This window comes from Pelmatolapia mariae, linkage group LG23, assembly GCF_036321145.2.
Source record: "Pelmatolapia mariae isolate MD_Pm_ZW linkage group LG23, Pm_UMD_F_2, whole genome shotgun sequence".
NCBI lineage: Eukaryota > Metazoa > Chordata > Actinopteri > Cichliformes > Cichlidae > Pelmatolapia > Pelmatolapia mariae.
In genome coordinates this window covers 30,902,021-30,923,222 of record NC_086246.1, presented here as the reverse complement: position 1 = coordinate 30,923,222, position 21,202 = coordinate 30,902,021, and the positions used below count along the sequence as shown (strand labels likewise).

General features: G+C 38.9%; 2 protein-coding genes across 3 annotated transcripts; both read right to left on the bottom strand.

The window, feature by feature from the left end:
- Positions 1 to 740: 740 nt before the first annotated feature.
- Positions 741 to 5,193, bottom strand: LOC134621222 (required for drug-induced death protein 1-like). The gene is made up of 2 exons (XM_063467652.1): positions 4,978 to 5,193; positions 741 to 1,561 (listed from the first exon to the last, which is right to left on the bottom strand). The coding sequence occupies exons 1-2, from the start codon at positions 5,191 to 5,193 to the stop codon at positions 1,421 to 1,423; spliced, it is 357 nt and encodes a 118-aa protein (XP_063323722.1). The 3' UTR covers positions 741 to 1,420.
- A 4,457-nt stretch (positions 5,194 to 9,650) lies between these two features.
- LOC134620348 (transcriptional-regulating factor 1-like) lies at positions 9,651 to 20,222 on the bottom strand. Of its 2 annotated transcripts, XM_063466485.1 has the most exons (14): positions 20,191 to 20,222; positions 17,243 to 17,473; positions 16,713 to 17,129; positions 15,873 to 16,628; positions 15,557 to 15,594; positions 15,360 to 15,462; positions 14,748 to 15,096; positions 14,459 to 14,534; positions 14,234 to 14,373; positions 14,039 to 14,142; positions 13,149 to 13,206; positions 12,970 to 13,055; positions 12,717 to 12,830; positions 9,651 to 10,046 (listed from the first exon to the last, which is right to left on the bottom strand). In XM_063466485.1, the coding sequence occupies exons 2-14, from the start codon at positions 17,366 to 17,368 to the stop codon at positions 10,011 to 10,013; spliced, it is 2,403 nt and encodes an 800-aa protein (XP_063322555.1). In that variant the 5' UTR covers positions 17,369 to 17,473; positions 20,191 to 20,222; the 3' UTR covers positions 9,651 to 10,010. The 2 variants fall into 2 exon arrangements, with proteins under 2 accessions (XP_063322555.1, XP_063322556.1); XM_063466486.1 differs by lacking the exon at positions 20,191 to 20,222 and having other exon boundaries at positions 17,243 to 17,496.
- Between the last annotated feature and the right edge of the window lie 980 nt (positions 20,223 to 21,202).

Here is a 21,202-nt window from a genome sequence, read left to right as displayed (position 1 = left end):
TAAAATAGCCTATTACAACTCTAGTGCCTAAAAGCACCAAAGTTTAATTATACAAGCTTTAAGGGGTGTAGAAAGACGCAAGCAGCAATGCATGGGAAAAAAAGACATTTTTGATAAAAGGTGAAACATATTCAAGAGTGGAAGTGGAAGTCCAGTTTTCTTAAATTCAAGCACTAAACTAAAATGAATGACTGAGGAACCTACGGAGACTTCTACAGACTGAAGCAAAAGCCAATGAAAGGGAAGGATACTGCTTAGTGAAATATGACATATTAGATGGTTTCCTAAGAAACCAAAGCCAAGATTGTCCACTAATGACCAACCGTCAGCCACAATATATGCAATAAACATACATGCCCCTAAGTACACCCACAACCGAGCGATCAGCTGGACTAGCGTGGTTACATGTACATGAACACGCACAGTGACCTGAAAAATACCTTTCAGCTGTGTGATGGGCCCATAGAGGGAAACACATAAATATATGTTACTCTGTCATATATGATGATGGAAAAGCTCTACTCTCTTTTGTGTAGCTGCTGTGGAAGCTTTTTTATGCCCTGCATCATCCACAGCTATGGAAAAGTGTGTGCTACACCTCCTGCGTTGTATTACAGATGACTTATCAACAAATATGGCCACTTAAAAACAAATGTCCTCACACTTTTTTTTTGTCATATTTACATTTATTTTTCAATAAGCACTTGTGAAATGCACAAAAAGTACCCGATCTTTGATTATGTAAACAAACATCATGAAAGACAAATTAGTATTTTTCTTTATTCATTCTGATTATTTTAACAGCATTTACTAACTCTCCTAACCTTGATAAAAACAAAAAAGAGCAGAAAGGAGAGGAGTGTGTCAGCTTCCTACTAGAGCATCTTTACTTCATCCAAGTATGGTTGGTTGACTGGAGGAATATATCCGTTTAGTGCTCCAGAACCTCGAGAATTTATTACTGTCAATGAGCTTCTAAAGTGCAGTTGTGGAGAAGCACCACAAGGTGGAGCTTCCTTTGTTGTGCTTGAGATTTGTACACAGACATTGCTAGTTGTTGGCTTGCCAGTGGCTGCCAAAGCCCACACGGAACAGAAAGCTTCTTAAAACTGTAAATAAACCCAAAGTATTCTGAATCTTGAGCTGCTTGAGGGGAATTTTGGGGTTCAATTTTATCCCAAACATGAAAGACGATTGTTTAATTTAACACAACAGCACGGTTTGGTTCAAATTTGAAAACCGAGGCCATAAATGTGACAGGGATCAATGATTTTCATAAATCGAGTAAATATACAGTTTATATCTCAGAAATAGAAATAGAAATAAAAATAGAATAAAAACAAAACAGGCACAACATGAATTCAAAGTCAGCTTGAACACAAGGAATAAGGGGCTACACTCCTGGTCCCTCCGAGTCCCGTCATGTCTTGCTGCCACTGGCTTGGTGAACATCTGTTACCACGGTGGCCACAGCTGAGAGAGGTGTGGAGTACACGGACGCCATGCTCTGCAGACCAGCTACCAGGCAGCGCCAGCTGAAGCGTAGTGCTTTCCCCACATTCTGCACCAGACCAGAGAAGAAGAACATTAGTGCTTTAATTTCGTTTTTTCTGTACCCACCAAGGGTATTAAGGTCAATTACAACTAGATTAAAAACTGTCTTGTAATATACAGGAAATGTCTCTAGCATTGGTCTTTGTCAGCTTGGGCAGTTTTTTTTATGTTTTTTTTTTTTTACTTTTTTTTTTTCCAGCCACAGCGCGCCGTTGTTGAAGTTGTATAATGAGTAATACTAGTTTATGGTCATTTCCTGTTTTGTTGTACTCGTTATGCTAATGCAGATGTATATTGTTCATCAGCAAACACGTGCCAAAGACCACTATGAGGGTAAAAGTTGCACCTTTTTTTAAATGTGTTGCCTACTGAAGCAAAATTTAGGAAGTGCTGAACCAAATATGTAAACAAAGAAACGACTGATTTATCAAGTGAGCTATTTATTTCATGTTTACCCAGCACAACAAAAGCTCATTTGTTGTGTTGGGTAAATACTAAAGGCGGTGGCTTTGTGACCTGTAGATTAGAAAAGAGTTTATATATATATATGGAATATGGATTTTATTGCAGCACTGAGCAACTACATGATGACATAACAGAAGTAGTGGCTGGAAATGTTTAGAAGGAAAGAAAGATACTGAGCGAGACAATCAGATTTGATGCAATATGTCGTTACATTTCAAGAAGGTGCATACCAGGTTAAGTTGCAAGGTTTATAGATTTAAGACAGGGCAAAAATCCCCTTTAACTCTGCTATTGATAGAGAAGAACAGAACAGACAAAAAAGGTTAACGTCTGGCAAGAAGAAAGAACAATGAACAAATGGGGTTAAGAAAGGGAAGGGTGTGGAGCATAAGAACAGAAAGCTACTCTGTTCCAGTTTTAGTATCAACTCTTCAGTTATTACCAAACAACCTCAGCTCCGTAAACCATCATCATACTGAGTTGTTGTCTATTATTGTTTGACTGACAGACCACAGACCTACAGATTTATAAAAGAAGAACTTCATGGTAGCTGATGAGATATTTTCAAGTTATTTCTCTGCTTAACACTGGTAGTTCTGTTCCCATAGATGTCCATTACTTTATATTGCAATGAAAAATTTGCCACCAGTTAGTGAAAATGTTAAGTTTCAGAGGGTATAACATTTACCGCAATAATAATTTTAGCCTTACTCAAAGCCAGTGCAAAACACAGATATAACCTCTGAGTTTGGCAACTAAAGCGGAAGTGCCTTAAACCTGCATTCTGCATGGTGGCCACTAGGGGGTAACCACTGTGGTTGCAAAAAGAATAGAATGCCTTTATTGTCACTATACAGATGTATATATAAATACATATATATATATATATATACACACACACACACACACACACACACACAATGTATAAATATACAAATCTGGAAAAAAACAAATAAAAAAAAGAAATGAGTAAATAAATAGTGTTGTTTATTTACAGTGTGGGTTATTGCACGTAAAATTAAGTATTGCACAGTGGTTATGGTAGTTGTGTAGTCTGTTTATAGAGGGAAGTCCTTGGGATGGGGGTGGAACTGTGTTGTCAGTGCATGTGTGAGTTCAGGGTGATTATGGCTTTTGGGAAGAAACTATTTTTGAGTCTGTCTTTGAGTCTTTTGGTCCTTAAGAAATTCATGTGCCCCTCGGCTCTGACCTCTATATCGTAAACACTTTCCTGCTGAGATAATGAAGTAGGTCAATCCTTTCGGGTCCCATTTTGTCAATTTTAGTCATTCAAAGAATCAGAAAGGAGGATTTTCCAGGATATGCTCATTGCCTGTAATGTCATGAGTACAAAGTGGTAATAAATGAAGTACAGCCTGGCCCAACTTCAACTTCTTTTGATGGTTTTGGTAAATTTTGGAGAGTTTTAGACTCTTTTTAAATAAATAAAGAGGATGTGAAAATAATGACTCTAATGACTGGTTGTGGTCCTCTGCTTCAGTGTGGACTGAATAGTGTTATTTATCGTTTCAACTCTTATTCTGAGGCTGAATGAAGGTATTTGTGATAGTAAAAGTTCTGTTTTTACGACTTCCATGTTTGTGTGTTCTCAGAGGGATATAATCATCACAACACATTATTTTGGGGGCCAAAGGCCAGAACTGTGTGGTGACGCTGAAGAGTCAATAATTAACTGCAGAAAGCTGAGACTGAATACCTTTGCACTGCAGGCAAACAACTCCACGTGTGGTTACTGCCTAACCTACCCTGTATGATGTCATGTTTTATATAAAATCATGACACCTTCTACAGTTGGTTTAGTAATTATTAAGTGAAGTGTGGCATTAAAAAAACCTGTTTCTGCATAGCTGAATCACAGAGGAGTCAGTTTGTCGTTCATTTTTATTAAATATCAATTTCTTAAATGTTAATCTTTAATTTTCTTTATTTTTATATGTACCAGACTTTCTTTTATTCATTTTAAATTCAATTTATTTTGCGTATTCTTATTTATTTTATTTATATGGTACACAGTAGTGAGTAAATGTTTTGAGCCACCCTTCATTTTTTTATATTTTACTAGGAAAATTGAAGGTGCAGTAATTCATTGAAACATGTAAGTACTCATGGAAATGGTATAAGAAGCAGAAATGGAGTTTGTACAATTCTAATGAACTTCATAGTCAATACTGGGGAGGCCAATCAATCAGTGATAGTGTGTTTATCTATTCAGGTATGCTGTTACTGCATTGCCAGTGTGTTCGGGATCATGGTCATGTTGAAAAATGAAGCTGTTGCCAATCAGATGCTTTCCAGATGGTACTGCATGGTGGATCAAAGTCTGATTCTAATACTAGCTCAAGAGTTCATAATTCCATCAATTTACACAAACCCACTCTGCCACCACTGTCTGAAATGCATTCCCATGACAGCATAATATAGCAGTCATTTTTAAACTTGGCATTTAATATAATACAATTTTATTCCTCTTTTAATCTGGTATTGAATAATATTTTTGTTCATTTCCGTATTTATATATGTATTTAAAGATACATATTTGGTTTGGGGTTTTTTTTTCCTTTTCTTTTTGTTTTGTTTGATAGAAGTGATTTAATGAAATTTCAATTACAATAATACATGTTTTTAATTTTAAATACATATGAAACCTTTACCAGTTTTGTAACCTAACTCATTTAACTACCTATATCTGGTGAGCTGTTATCAATTTTTATTTCAGTATTTTATGAAATTAGATTGTTTATTTACATCATTACGCATCATGTTTTTATTTCTATGTAAACTATATGAACTATATGTATTTTCTGAATGTAATTGAACTTGAATGTATTTATTATAGTCTTTAACAGTTTGTTCTAAGCCATGATTTCATCAACATGCCACTGCTGGTCAGCTGTAGAGGGATCTTTCATACACGGGTCAAAGGTCATAACTTCTTACCTTCCTGTACTTCTTGCATGTATTTTTCCTTTTCTTCTTCCTCGCCTCCTTCCTCCTCTTTTTCTCCTCTGCAGTCTCCTCTCTCTCCTCATCGTCCTCAATCAGAGGTTCATATTTATCTGGCAGGACGCTGAAATAAACCTCCTTGCTGGTTTTCTGCAGCTTTCTCCCCACTGAAGAAGCGCCGTCTTCCTCCTCCCTCTCCTGTGCTCCCATCCCTTCCTCGCTGTCGTCTGACTTTCTTCTCCTGCTTTCGAGCAGGGAGACCTTTGGAGCAAGGAGGAGTCAAGCTTTATTAGTGGCCCCAAGCTCAGCGCAGACAGGAAACTCTGAGCTTTGACATAAAATCAGGATTAGAAGAAAAATGTGGAGGTTCCTCAGTTTTGAGGCTGAAGTTATCTGAAATTTTGCGCACAGCAGGGGTTCCTCCCTGTTTGCTTATCTGCTGTTTGTTTTAGGTCAACAAACAAAAAAAACAGAACAAGAAAAACAGATGAAAGTGTAGCATGGCTGAGAGGCAGATTTCTAAATGGGAAAATACTGGAAACACTGACTTTAGTGAGTTTTATTTTAAGCAATTAAGTAAATAAATAAGAGGAAGGAAAAGGAAGGAAGCTCAAACAGCTGAGTGGACTTCAGTCATTAGTTTGAAAAACACAAAACATTTCCACTTTATCTCAAGAGGAGATAAACTCTGAGTGCTCAAATTGAGTAGAAAAAAGTGCTTTATAGTAATCTCAGACAAAACAACTTTTATGGAATTGAAGTCTTAAAGGGAAAAAAAGGCAGATGTACTAAAACATTCATGAAGAACAAGCCCTCCTAGCAGATACATGGACATCACTGTGCACTCTGAAAACCTTTAGCTTGGATCTAAGGAGCTTGGAAAGAAAAGTGTCTGGACTTCTTTACGTCTCTTGAAGACATTTCACCTCTCATCCGAGAAGCTTCTTCAGTTCTAAGAGCAATTGGTGGAGAGTCCCAGATTTTAAGCCTTATGGGAGTGTCCACAAGAGGGTCATGGACCCCCTATTGATCCTCTACTTAAACACATGAGCCAAGGTGTGAAAACAGGTGTGGGTCACAATCAGCCAAGGTTTCGGGTGAACCCATAGTGAAACCTAGTCCAACACTATCATTTTATGTATTGAGATCTGGGACTTCCACCGATTGAGCTTAGAACTGAAGCTTCTCGGATGAGAGGTGAAACATCTTCAAGAAAACTTAAAGATGTCCAGACGCTTTTCTTTCCAAGCTCCTTAGACTACGATGACTGAGTCCCTATACAAAGTTTAGCTTGGATGTTTCCTGCTTTAGTCTCGATGACAGAGTGACCTGATGGCATATAACATGATGTATATTGTCAAAGTCAGTAACATTGTGTGATGGCTGCACAACTGAAATACTCGGGTAATATTCATGTTTACTTTTGTCTTATTTTTACATTGGGCTGTAAAGCTTCAGTGATTATAAGTTAACCAATTCAAAATTTTGAGTTAGCTTCTAATCCATGCCAGCAATAAGCTATAGTCCAAATGATGGCACCGAATTTGTTTTGTATTGTTTGTTATGGTACCACAGGCATATGCTATATTGATTCTTTTCTGTTCTTTTTGAGTTAACTGGCTGCCGCTCCAGTCCTTCCTTTTTTGGGTAAAAGAGGCGGCTGAGGGTGGAGCTAGTTTAAATGCAGACGCCAATAAAATGGACTTAACCATCTGTTGTGACCACGCTGGGGAGAATAGGGTCATTCTTGTATTATGGTTAGCTATTATCTCTGTAGTTTTCACCTTTGGTGTATACAATAGTTCATTCACTTGCTATATAACTGGAGTTGTCTCTCATTTAGGCAGGTCAGTTTGCAGAGTTATGGTTTGTGAAGTGGGTTTTAAGTAGAAGTTCCTAAGTTGCCCTCTTCTATGGGCCCACTTGGTTCCTAAAATAGCTCATTTTTATCATTCTGAATTTTTGTAATGATTTTGTCCTTTTTGCAGAATAATAAAACCCATTTTTTTTTGAAGATTACACCTGTACCTGTATATTCTTTGCTGCTTGGTCCCTGATACACTGTATGTTGTGTTTCATGTCTGACCTATTTCTTGCATAGTGTATACTGAATGTGACATATTGTGGTTAATTAGGTGAGTAATTCTGATACAGGTGAGAACGTGAGTGTGAATGGTTGTCTCTCTCTCTCTCTGTAGCTTGCCATTGCCAGTGTGTGAATGGGTGAATGACTGAATGTAGTGTAAAGCGCTTTGGGGTCCTTAGGGACTGAGTAAAGCGCTATACAAATGCAGGCCATTTACCATTTAGCCCTGCATCAGTCTGGCGACCTGTCCAGGCCTCTTGCTCTGTGGTAGCTGGGATAGACTTAGGCCCCCAGTGACCCTGATAAGGATAAGCGGAAGAGAATGAATGAATGAATGGAAGTTTGATATTTTTCTAATCAACTGCATATAATTATTTTTTGTTACATCTTGGATTAAACATCATGCACATCTTTCCTTCTATATGTTGCCAGGTTTGTAGAGATATCATCCTTTATTTACTTGTTCTTGTAAGTTTCCTTTTTGTCTTTCTAGGCACTAATTTTCACATTTATGACAACACAGTGTGTATTACTCAGATTTATTGACCTGTGTAAGACATGGTTCTGATTAGGGATGGGTATCGTTTAGGTTTTATCCGATACCGGTGCCAAACCGGTACTTTTGAAACGGTGCCGGTGCTTAAACGGTGCTCAAACCGGTGCTTAAAGAATGGAGAACACAAAATTGGTCCAAAAACCTCTCATGTTCAGCTGTATTTTTTTTGTAAAAAGATAACAATGTTAGCCTTTTCTGCAGCTATAGGGCATATATGGTATCACTCTTGGCTGGAAGCAGTGCTTAAACAATGGGAAAAAAAACACAAACTTTGTCCAAAAACCTCTCATGTTTAGCTGTTTCCCACTTTTTCTTTGGTCATTTTAGCCTTTTTGGCCAGGGTGAAGGGAGTATCTGCCATCAAACAAGAAGACAGCCGCATGTAACTACGACGGTGTTTGCTAGTTCACCTCACATGCATTAATGTAATAACGTGGTTAGCCTACTCAACGTAAATTACACACGAACAACATTAAGCTACTCACGCAGAGAAGAACGGCTGCTGCTGCCATCATCATCCGTCATCATCTCTGCTACACTGGCAGGGCTAGGGGCCAGGACTCTCCTCTTCGGGTTCTTGGGGGATGTTGCTAACCCCGGGTCCGATAACAGGCACCACACCCGCAGTAGATGTGCTCGGTGTGAGGTCTCGCAGCAAGCTATCAAACACGGCGCATTTCTCGGCTTTAAAAAAAACGCTATGCGTCGCCAGGTGTTTCATCGGATTTGAGGTGTTACCTACTTTGACAGTATCACAGTATCACCTTAAAGCACTTGTTGCAGGCTGCTGAGTTTGCATCTTTTGCTGCGAAGTACAGCCAGACTTTTGACCGCTTCGTCTTGGGCGTTTTTAATCTGTAGCTCTGCTCTAAAAGAACGTACGTACCTGGGCCCGCCTACTATCCTCGGAAACGTAAAATGATTGGCTAGAATTGGCTCAGGAAAAAAAAAGCACCGAAATAAAGCACCGAAATGTGCGCTGCTTTTCGGTCTGGTTACTACCGTTTATGTCAGAACACCGGTACCCATCCCTAGTTCTGATTGGATATTACTGTCACTGGTTGTTGTCATGTGACCTGTCGCACAATGCTTTGGCATGACATGCCGTTTCACACAACTCTGTGGTAACAGCTTTTAAATATTTTGGTCTTGTGTTAATATGTATTATTATATATTAAACCTGTTACATAAAGAATGGGTTTTCCTACTATGGTGTGGAAGACCAGTCTACATGGAATTTATTGCAGGTCATAGGTCAAGTACGATTTTTTGGTTTTATTCTGTTGACCTGACTTGTTGCTCTTGACATGTCTGGATTTATAACTTCACCTGGGACTCGTAGGTTTCAACAAGGAACTTTTTAGCTTTGACTCAGTATTTGATTTTGGGCTGACTTGCATATGACTCTAACCCTGATCCAACACAATAAACCACACAACTGGAAACACTCAGTGTGCTTTGGACATAGGGGTTGTCTCTTTAGTGCATGCAGGAGGTAGCACACATGATCTCAATTAGACATTATACCAGTGATCTGGGGACTAATGTCTGATTTGGTTTTGATGGTACGTTTGCATTCATACATGCACCTTTGTCAAGTCTTGTGTAGAAAAATCTCAGGTCTGCAGTGAATGTGTGAAAACAGCCTTTGGGATAACCTCTGACACAACAGTGAGGGTAAAACCTCACCAATGTGTCTGACACCTTGTTACTCAGGCGTTCAGGTATCCACTTATTTTTAGCATGTTCCTCTGATGTTGAAAAAGAGGATATTGATGTGAAGAGCTGTACTCACACAGAAAGCCTGCGGCCCCCTGTGTTTACTTTTCTGCTTCGTCTCTTTGTTGTTCCCTGGTGTGGTAATAAGTGGAGCTCTATTGAGCATCAGAGGCCCAGAGGCAGAAGACTGACAGGATTAAGGAAGAAAAACAATATCCCAACATGCCTGAGCTTAAGTCTGGAGGTGCTCTCAAGTAAGACTCTTGGCTTTTCTTAGTTTGTGGGTTTATTAACTGACAGTAATTTAAAAAAAACACACACATTTACATTTAAAATACCATATTGTACAGTCAAAAGACATAACAGAAAAAAGAACAGCTACAGTTTATAGAAGGGATTGTAAAGCTTTCAATTCCATTTCAATTCAATTTAATTTATACACCTCAAGGTGACTGTTGTTGTGTCCACCAGAACACCCAAGGTGAAAGGTTGTCCTGGTGGAGTTTTCCTTTTCAGCTCATTTAGTGATTTAGAGATGGTTTTTATCAAATTAGGAGCATGTCTTGTGATTTTGTGAACAAGTAAGCCAGTCACAGTTTAGCTGTTTTGGTTCAAGCCTTGTGTTGGTAAGTAGTGTGTAGCTCCAGAGGGCGACGGTCCAACAGTTCATGAAGCAGCCTGAGATCTTGACGACCTTTGACCCTGCATAAGTAAAAAGAGGAAGTTAGAAAAGAAGGTGATACTTGTTATCACCAAAATGAGTGTGTTAACACAATGACACAATCTTCCAAGGAGTTGATGTCCCAGGAATTTCACTGCAAGGTGAGACCATGCAATGCTCAGACAAATTGCAAAACACCCAAGAGCTACATTTCAGATTCGACAGGCCTCAGTTAGCATGTTAAATGTTTAAGTTCATGATAGTTCAATTAGAAAAAGGCTGAACAAGTTTGGCTTGTTTGGAAGGGTTGCCAGGAGAAGGTGTCTTTTCTCTAAAAAGAACATGGTAGCAGAGCTTAGGTTATCAAATAAACCACAAGACTCCTGGAGAAATGTCTTTTGGACATGCAAGAGCAAAGTGGAGACATTTGACAATAGTGATTTGACATGATGAACTGGACTTGTTTTGCAGCCACAGAACCAGGTCATTCACAGCTGATGCTTGGCTGAAATTGGGTCATGCAGCAGGGCAGTGATCCCAAGCACAGCTTCAAATCTACAACAGAATGGCTGAAAAAGAAAAGATTCAAGATGTCGCAATGGTCTGAGTCAAAGTCTAGATCTGAATCTCATTTAAATGCTGTGGTGGGACCTTAAGAGAGCCGTGCGTAAACAAATGCCCACAAGCTTCAATAACTGCATGAAGCACCATTGTAAAAAGAATAGGCCACAATCATGATTGTGCTTCTTGATAATGATGTAAGAAATTGTAAAAGTTATACAGAAAATGAGTACTGCGAATTGCTGCAGCTAAAGATGGTTCTTCAAGGTTTTGAATCTTTGGGTGTAGATAGTTTTTCATAGGACTGCATAGATTCCACTAGGGCACTCATTAGATTGGCATTATGATTAGAAAAAGACCCCCAGTCAGATCATAATCAGATCATAACTCCATGCCAGATGACCAGTTTGCCCCATGCCAGTCTCACCACTTTTTAAATTAGAATTATATTTGCAGTTGTAGGAAATCCCCTTTACAAACATATATTTTTATATTCAATAACCAGATGATATTTATAAATCATCATGTTAAATAATCAAGCTACAATGAGGCAGACCTAGTAGAAGGCTGTATGGGACATATTAATTATCTATCATGACTCTGACTAGTGGCCTGCCAACTTCAAATATCTGTAGCTGTAAAGTGTGCAATCTTTCATCTCCAAAAACATCCTGTAGAAACTTAACACAGCTCAGGTGCTGCCTATAGACTTGGATTCTGAACAAGATGGCACTGTGTGTGTTCAAAAGATCAGCGTCCTGAGTAACATGGAACAAAGTAAAGACACATTTACAGATTCATGAAACAGACTAAAACCACAGTGTACCTACAGGAAGCTGAAATGAATCAAACTGATGGAAATCTAAAACACGAAGCCGATGATAAAACTCTAAATGACACCAATGGAAACTTGCTGAGCTCTGACCACACTCACACGGTGGCTATTTGAAATGTCATGTCACAGTGTGTTCACAAACGTGACGGCTCTTGACAGGAAGTGGCTGTCCGGTGTGTGTTTTTGTGTGTGTTTTGTGCTGCAGTGTGTGTGTGGAGTGATAACAGGAATTTGGTTTCTGTGGTTTTTATTCGCACAGCCTTTAGTTTCATATGTGTTCACTGACCTGAAACTCTGAGGCGACTGACTCTACAGGAACTGCACCTGACATTTTACTGACTGATCACTAAGATTACAGAAAGGGCCTGGTCTAAAGATTTAAGTAAACTTTGAAAGCCCAAATCTTTACAAAAGGACTCTTTTCCATACTTGATTATTTAAAAAAAAAAAAAAAGACAAACAGAGAGAACTTTAGAGCAATTAAAAGACAGCATAGCTAACTCCAATAAAGTCCAGCTTAAAAGTCTAAAGAAGTCCTAGTTCTAGTCCCATGAAAACATCACAAATCCCTAATCAGGCTAAATACCAGTAAGTCCCGAGTCAAGTCCCAAAGACACAAAAAATGAATTGGTATAAAATAAGTACTTGAATGAGGGTAGAGGTCCTGCTGTTTGATTTAGAGAAGTAAGGTTTAAAAGCTGAATTGTTAATTCTGAAAAACAGGTCAAACAAACTGCAGTCATCAATGTTAAAACCCAATGTTTTAATCAACCCATTCATCCACCCTCATATCTTATTATGCCATCAACTGAACTGGTTCTTCTGTTTGAACTGATTTGTGTAATTCTGGAATATAAAGAATCACATTATCAGCATATAGCAATAGCTTAAGATGATCAGACTTGTTAATGTACTTATCTAACCAATAATATGTCTTGCTGTGCAGTTTATTTTACTAAGAGACCATCCAGAAGTGTCCCAGTTGTGATGAGTAAAGTAACATTCAAATAGATTTTAACACTTAGCGGATATCTGTGCATGTGTCTTGCTAGCATAAGCTAACAACGTATGACTCCACTTTCCTTAATGGGATCATAGGGTTCACAATATGTTAAAGTTGGGATTTAAAAATTGGACTTCACAAACCAGTGGCAGACAGTCATTGGTTTGTCCATAAAGTTTAGGGGAATGAAAGGACTTCTGGGTCATAGCAGCCCGTTTCAGTGACTCAGATATACTAAAAGGGCCACTACAGCTATGATAACCCTTCTGATTTAAATAATAAAAATCTCAGCACAGACTTTTTGTTCCTTACATTTGTGTTGGGCAAAGAGACTGTCAGGCTAGTTGAGGTCTTGGTGCTCAGACTCAGCTTCTTCTTCCAGAGATAATAAAACTCAACACACTCAGATAGGGACTTTGTTTGAACCTGAGGATACAAACATCATGGAGATACATCATTATTTGTTGCAGACAAACAGCAATAATAATTTACAAAATTTATCACTTTTGGTTCACCCACTGGGGGCACTGCAGAAAGACATTAACAGTAGTTAGTAGGAACTCACAGTTTTCTGGATGCTACTGAAGTCTTTCTGATGAAGCTGCAGAGATTTCACCAGTGACCTTTTCTCTGCCGCACTCCAGCTCACACCTACAGTATAAATAGGGATAATAATTAAAATGTGCTGTCTTTTTATATATCTGTGAATTTCTGAGTATGTGGTTAGATTGAAGAACAGCTGACCTGTGTGGTGGCGGTGGTTGTTGGGTTCAGGAGTCGACAGCAGCTTCTCTACTGTCAACTGAAAGACAAAATAAAGTGATGTCATTTTAGTCATGCCTGACATGGTAAGATTAAATAGATTTTTATAGTCCCATTAATATTTTTGCTTTTTCAGATATACTTTTTTTGATAAATAGTTTTTTGGTTTGTGGATTTTGTCTTTTTGGTGTTATTTGAGTCTATTTGGGGCTTTGTTTGTGTGTTTGTTTTGTTTTGTTTTACAGTAGCTGTTTGTGTCTTTAAGGTTGTTTTTGTCTCTTTTTGGTGTCCTTGTGGGGGATTTTGTGTGGGGTTTTTTTGTCTCTTTGTCTCCTGTTTCTTGCCTCTTTGCAGTTGGATTATGTGTCTTTGTGGTCACTTTTTTGTCTTAGTAACTGCTTTTTGTGGCTCTCTGATGTTTTTTGTCTCTTTGTGGGGATTTTTTTGTCGTTTAGATAATTTCTGTCTCGTGGTGTGGTTTTAATTATGTATATGCGGTCATGTTTGTGTCTTTGTGGTAGAATCTAGACTCTGGTGTCTTGTTGTATTTTGTGATTATTTCTATGACTTTGTTGACATTTTTGTGTATTTTTTGTTTCTTTGTGGTCTTCTTGTTTCTTTGCAGGGTTTCCAATTATGTTGTTTCTTGTTCTTCCTGGGCATGTTTTATTTTCACCTTCATTGTGATGTTTTTTGAAGCTTTTAGGGATTTGTTGTGTATCTGAGCATTTTGGTTCACCTGGTACTGTAGAAAAAAGGCCCATTTGGTAATCTTCTCATAATGTTGTATTTTTCATGTTAATATTCTAAACAATAATAACACATTTTTATGTAGCCCACACTTAAGAACCAAACATCCAAAGAGATTTTACCAGAAAGTCTCCTTTGCACTCTGATAAGACTTGGAGGGTGTACTCTGCGCTGGCTCCACCCCCTGGGACCACGCTGGATCGAGCCATCATAAGCAGAGCTTCCACTGTTTGAAAAGTGGTTCCATTTCTAAGATTAGTTCCAAGATCATCTAAAAACAACAGCAAGATTTCTGTGCATTCTATGTGTTTGTGTACCTCTGTGCTGATTGACGGGACGCTCTAGATCATCCCATGGAGTCCACTGTAGCAGTGCATTGTGGGAGTCAGAGTGGGTATATTTTTGGTCTTGCAGCGGTGGGATCTCAGCTTGGAAGCCCCGCCCTAAATTGATCTGCCTGTGATAGACAGTACCAGATTACCAGACGATCAGTAGATAGAACAATAACAAAGATCTTTTGGTAAGAAGCAAACATTACGTACGGCTTAACGATTCCCGATGTTAGTGTTCCAGGAGGAGGAAAGGCTGTCTCTTTGGCACCAAGGTCACTGGCTCCATCTGCCAGTCAGATACTAACTTTAGCATTGTGTCATGACAATCATCCAATCATACTGCTCGATTGTTTGTTTGTTTTTTTGTTTTTTTCATTGACTCAGGATGAGCGTGATGCTTTTGTTTTTATAGTAACTGTTGAGTGTTTGGAGGCTGAAATGGGCTAAAATTAGATGGTTATAGATTTCAGGTGCTCGTCAATGCGATTTTATGACTTACTGTGGAGCTGAACAGTCTGCACTCTCTGCTGCCTCCTGGTGGTAAGGGAGCAGTACAACCCTGGCCCCGCCCTCTGAGGACACAGCATGGGTGGAGGGGTGTAGTGACGGGTGCCTTTGTTAGGTGCAGAAGCAACTCTTTTTTCACCATCTTTAATGCCTTTGGCAACATCTTCCTCATCTTGTGGGCGCATCAGGCTGCGGAAGAGTGCAGTGCTTCCAGTAGCTGGAGGGAGGCGGCTGCTTCTTGTCTGACCACCCCTACTTGCCTTTGACACACTTCGTGATTTCACTGGGACAGATACAGGCAACACCATGGTGAATGGGCGCTGAACTGATGGGGCAGAGTCCTAAACAAATGTAACAAAGAAATTAATAAATAATCCATCCATAAATATTAAAGACTTACTTTGCATTGTTTTGCATGAAGAGGCCACTAGGGGCAGCCTAGATGACAATGTATAGATGGCAGTGTGGGGACCTGACTCTCTTGTCTCGATAAAATAAATAATTAGATTTCAGAATTATGACTTAGTTAACTTGTTGGTATCTTTTCTATATATGATTTATAGATTTGTTTCATTTTTTTTTTTTTTGAGATGTTACTGAGGACCTTTTTCAAGCATGTAGACGATCTGAAGCCACTGTGTGAACGCATGTGACCATTTAATGCTGGCAGGCTCCTGAAGTCACGCTTACACACCATACACAGCAGCCTATGACACACATATTGGAATCATTGATATTAAAATGTATGAATAAACATGTAAAACTATAAACATACTTATTATTGATAGGGATTGGGGTTACCTGGTGTCAAGACTCTCAGCGGTATGCTCAGTTTGCATCTAAAATTTAACAGAAGAAAAATAAAACAACAGAATAAAGTTATGCTGACATTATTATTTATCTGCTTTCTTCATTGTTTCTACTTTTAAATACTTACTTTTTATTTTATTAACTTTATATATTTTTTTATATAGTTGGTGTCTGTTACTTGACTGTTTTACCCATATTAGTTACAGAGATTTATTTACCTACTGTCTTCAGCAAATAGATATTTACTATACATACTTCCATATTTACTATAATCTTTAATAAAATTTAAATTAGCATAACAACATACCCAGTTCCAGTCTGCATGACTATCATCTCCTCCTTTTCCTCCTCCTTTCCCTCCTCCACACTCCTCTGTCCAGTTCAGCCCAGTAGAAAGGCTCATAGACTGGGCAGCACTCCTGACATGCTGGCCCCGTCTTGGTATGGACAAGCTGGTCTCAGACGTGCCAGCAGTGTGAAGCAGGCCTGTCAGGTTCTGCATCTGCTCTGTTTGGCTTGAGAGGAGGCGCTGGCTTGTCTGATGCTGGTGGTACTGACTTGGATCAGAGGTCTGATCACTGTTTATCTGGGTGTGAAAACCTGTTCTCTCCGTCCTGGGGTGCATTTGAGGACTGGGGCTGGAGACGGCTGGGGTTTGGGGGTAATGAGGACTTGGACCAGGAGTTGTGGGGCTACAGAAAGGCTGCGGAGCATTCAGGTAGCCATCCTGGAAAAACTGGGTGCTGGAGAAGTCTTCAGTCGTGTTGAGCTCTGTGGTACTCCACCCTCCCACAGAGAGCCTGTGGGGAGATGGATCAGCTTGATGGGCTCCTGCAGATATGGAGTCCAATGCAGCGCACTGAAGCTGGGAAACGGTTGGCTCCAGGTGCCTCCAGCTGTCCTCACCTGGATTAGACGTGTCACTATGTGTGCACACACCACTGAAAAGAAGCGTTTGAGCATCGTAAGATCTATGTGTGTTCTCCAAGGAATCTCCATGTTGAGGTAAACCAGAACTGAACTGGTTCTGGTTCTGAAAATCCAGATGAGCTGAGGTTTGGTTCTGTTTTAGATCAGAAATGGAGAGAGGTTATTGATCAATCTGTGTTCAGGATGAGAGAAAATAGTTCAGTTTTTGTTTTCTTACCTGGTAGGAGAGACTGTTGCCATTAAGAAGGCAGGAAAGTTCAGAGTTGGATTCACATTTGGCCCAGTCTGAATGATCTAAGTCTGGATCTAGATTCTGGCAGAAGAAGTTGTGCTGAGATGAGGAGAAGAGGTGAGGGGAGGATATCTGTGGCTGCAGTTCAGGATAAAGGGCATGCTGAGCTGGGGAGAGGAGGTGAGGGGAGGTTATCAGTGGCTGTTGTTCAGGATGAGGGGATGTCACCTGAGCATGGGGTATAAGGTGGGGGGAGGTGACAGGAGGATAAGCAAACTGAGGGGAGGTCAGCTGGGGAGGAGGGGGGTGAGGAGATGGAGTCTGAGGGGAGCTAATCTGTGGCTGATGGAAGAAAGGGGAAGAGGATCCCTGCTGCTGGGGGAAGAGGTGAGGGGAGGTAACCTGAAGATGAGGAAATCAATAAATGAGTAAATTGATGAGTAGAAGTTAGTAAGATGATTTTTTTTAACAGTAATAATTATTATCATAATAAGGAAAAAAATAAAAATGATGACCTTGGCGTGTGGAGGATTTCCATGGTTCCTGAATGAGTGGGGGGAGGAGAGGGAAGGTGGGGTCTGGGAGGGGTGGTAGGTGATAGGAGGGGTAGATGACGAAGAATATGTCCAACAGTCAGACATGATGTCATGCGCATGCACACTTGTTTGACCTGAATGTGTGTGTGTTTCTGTGCATGATTGTGGTCAGTAGATGGTGCTTTATCTGGATGGCATCTTCATGAGAATCTGCAGTGATGCAAATGAAGTCTGGTTAGTGACACTCTGGGTTCTGTGGAGAGAATGCATGCGGATGTGTTCTTAGAAAAGATGAGGAAGAGGAAAAATTGCTTACTGTTTTGTGGAAAATCTCAAAAAACTGTATTAGCAAACTTTTTTGACGTCTTTTTTTCTGTGAGTGTGTGTGGTCTTATTTTGAAAATATATGATAGAGGTAAAAAAATAATAATTAAGATGTAAATCATTTCTGTTGCTTTTTTTTAAATCTAGATTGTTGTTCATTAGTCACAATATCAATTGAAAACCTTTACTGTTACAGTAGATCTGAATCTGTCTTGATAGGGGTCGTCTGCTGAGTTTGAAATGCAGCTATACTAATGTTCAAAAGTTTTTGGTCGCAATGAAATGTTTCTGTCTTTGAAATAAATTTTGAAGTCAAATAACATTAAGTTGAAGTGATAATGAATGATTAATGAGAGTTTGTGTAGGCACACAGACATACTAAAAAACAGATGTGGGACAACATCTGGTTAGCCTTTATTTAGCTGTAAAACAGTCACTGAAAACTGGGCAGTGTTTAGTTTAGTTCAAATTTAGACAAAGATTGATGTGTTTTTGTAGCCCTGATATAGCCTTGAATGTATGATTCCATCACACAAAGCAAAAACATCAGAAAGCAACAACTCAACAACTTTTAAAGGTGAGAAGGCATTTCCTCTTTACACTAAAAAGATATCAAGAAAAGAGAAAGGCCTGCCCTTCCATCCATCTTCTTCTTAGTAATAGAGCCTTTCCACACAGTCCAATGCAGTCCTACTGTATTGCAGGTGGTCCTGGCTTACAGTTCCTGATAACTGGCTGACATGGAAGGAAGTTTATTTCTGATAAATTCTATTTTAAGTAAAGCACTCTTTGCCATATACCTTGAACCAGTTTCTGGGGTCTCATCCGGGATATTCAAACCAGTTGGTAAGGTTAGAGCTTTTGAACTTGCCAATGGTCAACTTAGCTTGCATTTGCTGAAGCCTAAACTCATTTTAATTGTTTTTCTTGAGTGCCAAGATTGTGAGGAGTTTCACACAAGATGTTGTTGTCTTTGGATGATGACTTAAATTTGTTTTGTACCTTTGATTAATGTTAGAAGAAGGCAACATTAGTTCTCTATTTGTTTGTTTGTTTTTTCTCTATTAGTTTGGATAAGCAATGCAAGACCTTGCAAGATTAAAGTGGTTGAGCTCTATAGGTGACCCATCAGGATAGTTTTTTACTTTAGCAGAGCAGAAAACATAGCTAGTTGAATCATTGGCCCACCACAAGTATCCGTGTAGGGTTGAGATTTGTTGTGCCTTCACCTTTGCAACTTAAAGCCAGTAGCTTATTTGTATTACTTTACACCACTAACCCACGCAATCAGACAAATCTTTTAACACTGCAACACCTCCACAAATTCCAACAAGAAAGTCCCCAGTTCATCAACAGATTCAAAGCCCTTGTAGCTGCAAGACATCATTTTCTAAGAGTCTTTACAACAACCTGAAAATGCCCACATAATATGACCACCTTGATTTAAAGTTGGTTCAAATCAGATGTACTAAACGCAGCCCAATTTTCAATTACTTTCGGGCTGCATAAATGCTACCTAAATTTGGCCCTGAAAACATCATCAGTAGAGGTCCAGTGCTTGGTGGGTATGTACACCCATTTAGATACTCCATGAACTCATTCATCTCTCCCAGACTGGATCTAATAATTTTTTCTGGGTGATATTCTGAGGACCTCAGAAAAAAATGTGACAATTTTCTGTTTTCCAGCACAAGCCTGATTTTATAGAAGTGTATGAAAAATTAGTCTACAGCTCACTTGGTCTCTGAGCTTAGTGAACACTTTTCCAATGAGTTTATATGTCAGTCTTTAGTTTCAAGTCCACTTCATCAAGTCTTCTTTTAAGTATAATCAAACTTTAAGCTTACTTTGGAAATTATGGTCCAATTAGAATTGCATGTTTCAAGTGAAAATCCTTATTTCTAACTTCTTCGTTGTTATGCTATAGGGCACGTGGGAGCATTTTAGCTGTTGCCGTCATCAGGTCACACTATAGCTTCCTAATTTTAACAAATATAGCTGTTGTTAAGAAATACTGCCTCTTCAATGGCTGAAACCCTGTACAAAAAGAAAGTTAGCAGTTAGAAATAACTGTGTTTAAGCACTGTTAGTGTGCGTAGAAAGGCTCTGCTGACCTATACTGTGCAATGGAAGGTTTAACTAAACTCAAAGTAGACCTGTCATTACTAAGTAGACCACACGGTGCCTATATGACTAAGTGTGAATGTGTGATAACACTTCTAAGAATTCACACCCAGAGATGATTAAAATTCACCCTTTCTTAAAGTGACACCTCCAAGTTTTACATGAAGGTCAACACCAGCATTTTTATTTCATTCTTTTTCTTCTGTTTTCACATCTGGATTTTAGTTTATTTTTTTGGATGGGTTTTTTTTCCAGAAAAGATAATGAAGCCTTTTAAAACATGTAGAGTTTTAGATAGAGATAGAGAGTTTCCACCTTAACTGTATAACATATACATCATTTAGAGCGAAAACGTCTATGCTAAAAAAGTTAATGTGACAGATGCACAACAGTACATATTAAAAACGAACAAACGGAAAGTAAAAATCAAGAAGAATGACAGGGAACATTTCGTTTGAAATGCAAAAATGAGCGCTCACCTGAAACATCATCCACTCAGACTGACTGACTCTGACCGTGTGTGTGTGTGTGTGTGTGTGTATGAGTGTGTATGTGTGTGTCAGGATGTGGTCACACTCTCTTCCTCTCTCTGGTCGATTCTTCATACTCTGCGTTTCTTCCTCATGATTACAAGTTTAGAGGCCGAGGAGACCAACGCATTCAAAGAAGTAAATGTAAGACACAAAAACTATCAAATGAGAATCTTAAAGAGCACAAAATATGTGAATAAATTAAGATTTTTCAATTTTAATGCTGACTGAATCAATGTGGTTAACAACTTTATTCTGTTACAACAAAGTGGGTAAAATGATTTTATAATCTCAGCAGATGTTGCTGCAGATGTTCGAAACACTTTGTTTTTTGGCGGCTTTGTTGACCATGTTGGTGCTTCCTGAAACGTCCGAGTCCAGATTAAAGAAAGACAGTAAAACTACACAGATTATTCTAATCTGAAGTTTACTTTGAGAATAATCAAGCACCCAGAACATTTAGATTTATATTTTTGCATATGCAATTTTTGTTAATAATGGCATTTTTTAAAAATATATATATGTATATATAGTTCTGTGTTATAAAACAAGGCCTTAGTTGTCTGTATTCTCCTGTCTACGTCTGTGTTAATTAGAGTTAAAGCACATAAAGTAAATTTTTAATTCGGGAAAATGAAGATAATAAATAAACAGACTACTAAACTTTCGGTGGAACTGTTGTCAGGTATGTTGCAGTGCAGCACGACCGCTTTCTCAGTGAAGGACTGAGTTCAAGGCAAGTCTCAGGCAAGGCGGAAATACATAAATCTGAACGATGTGTATTTCCAAAATAAAAGCAGTTATTCAGCTTCTTTCTGTCAGCAATTTTTAAGTGACAGAACATCACGTATAAACACACATTTATAAAAGTTTTTTTTTTTAAAAGAAATTAGATTTAGATTTCATAACTATATTAATTTCCTTGCTACCCTTTTGACAGTTTGTGGCAAGGCTTTTTTTC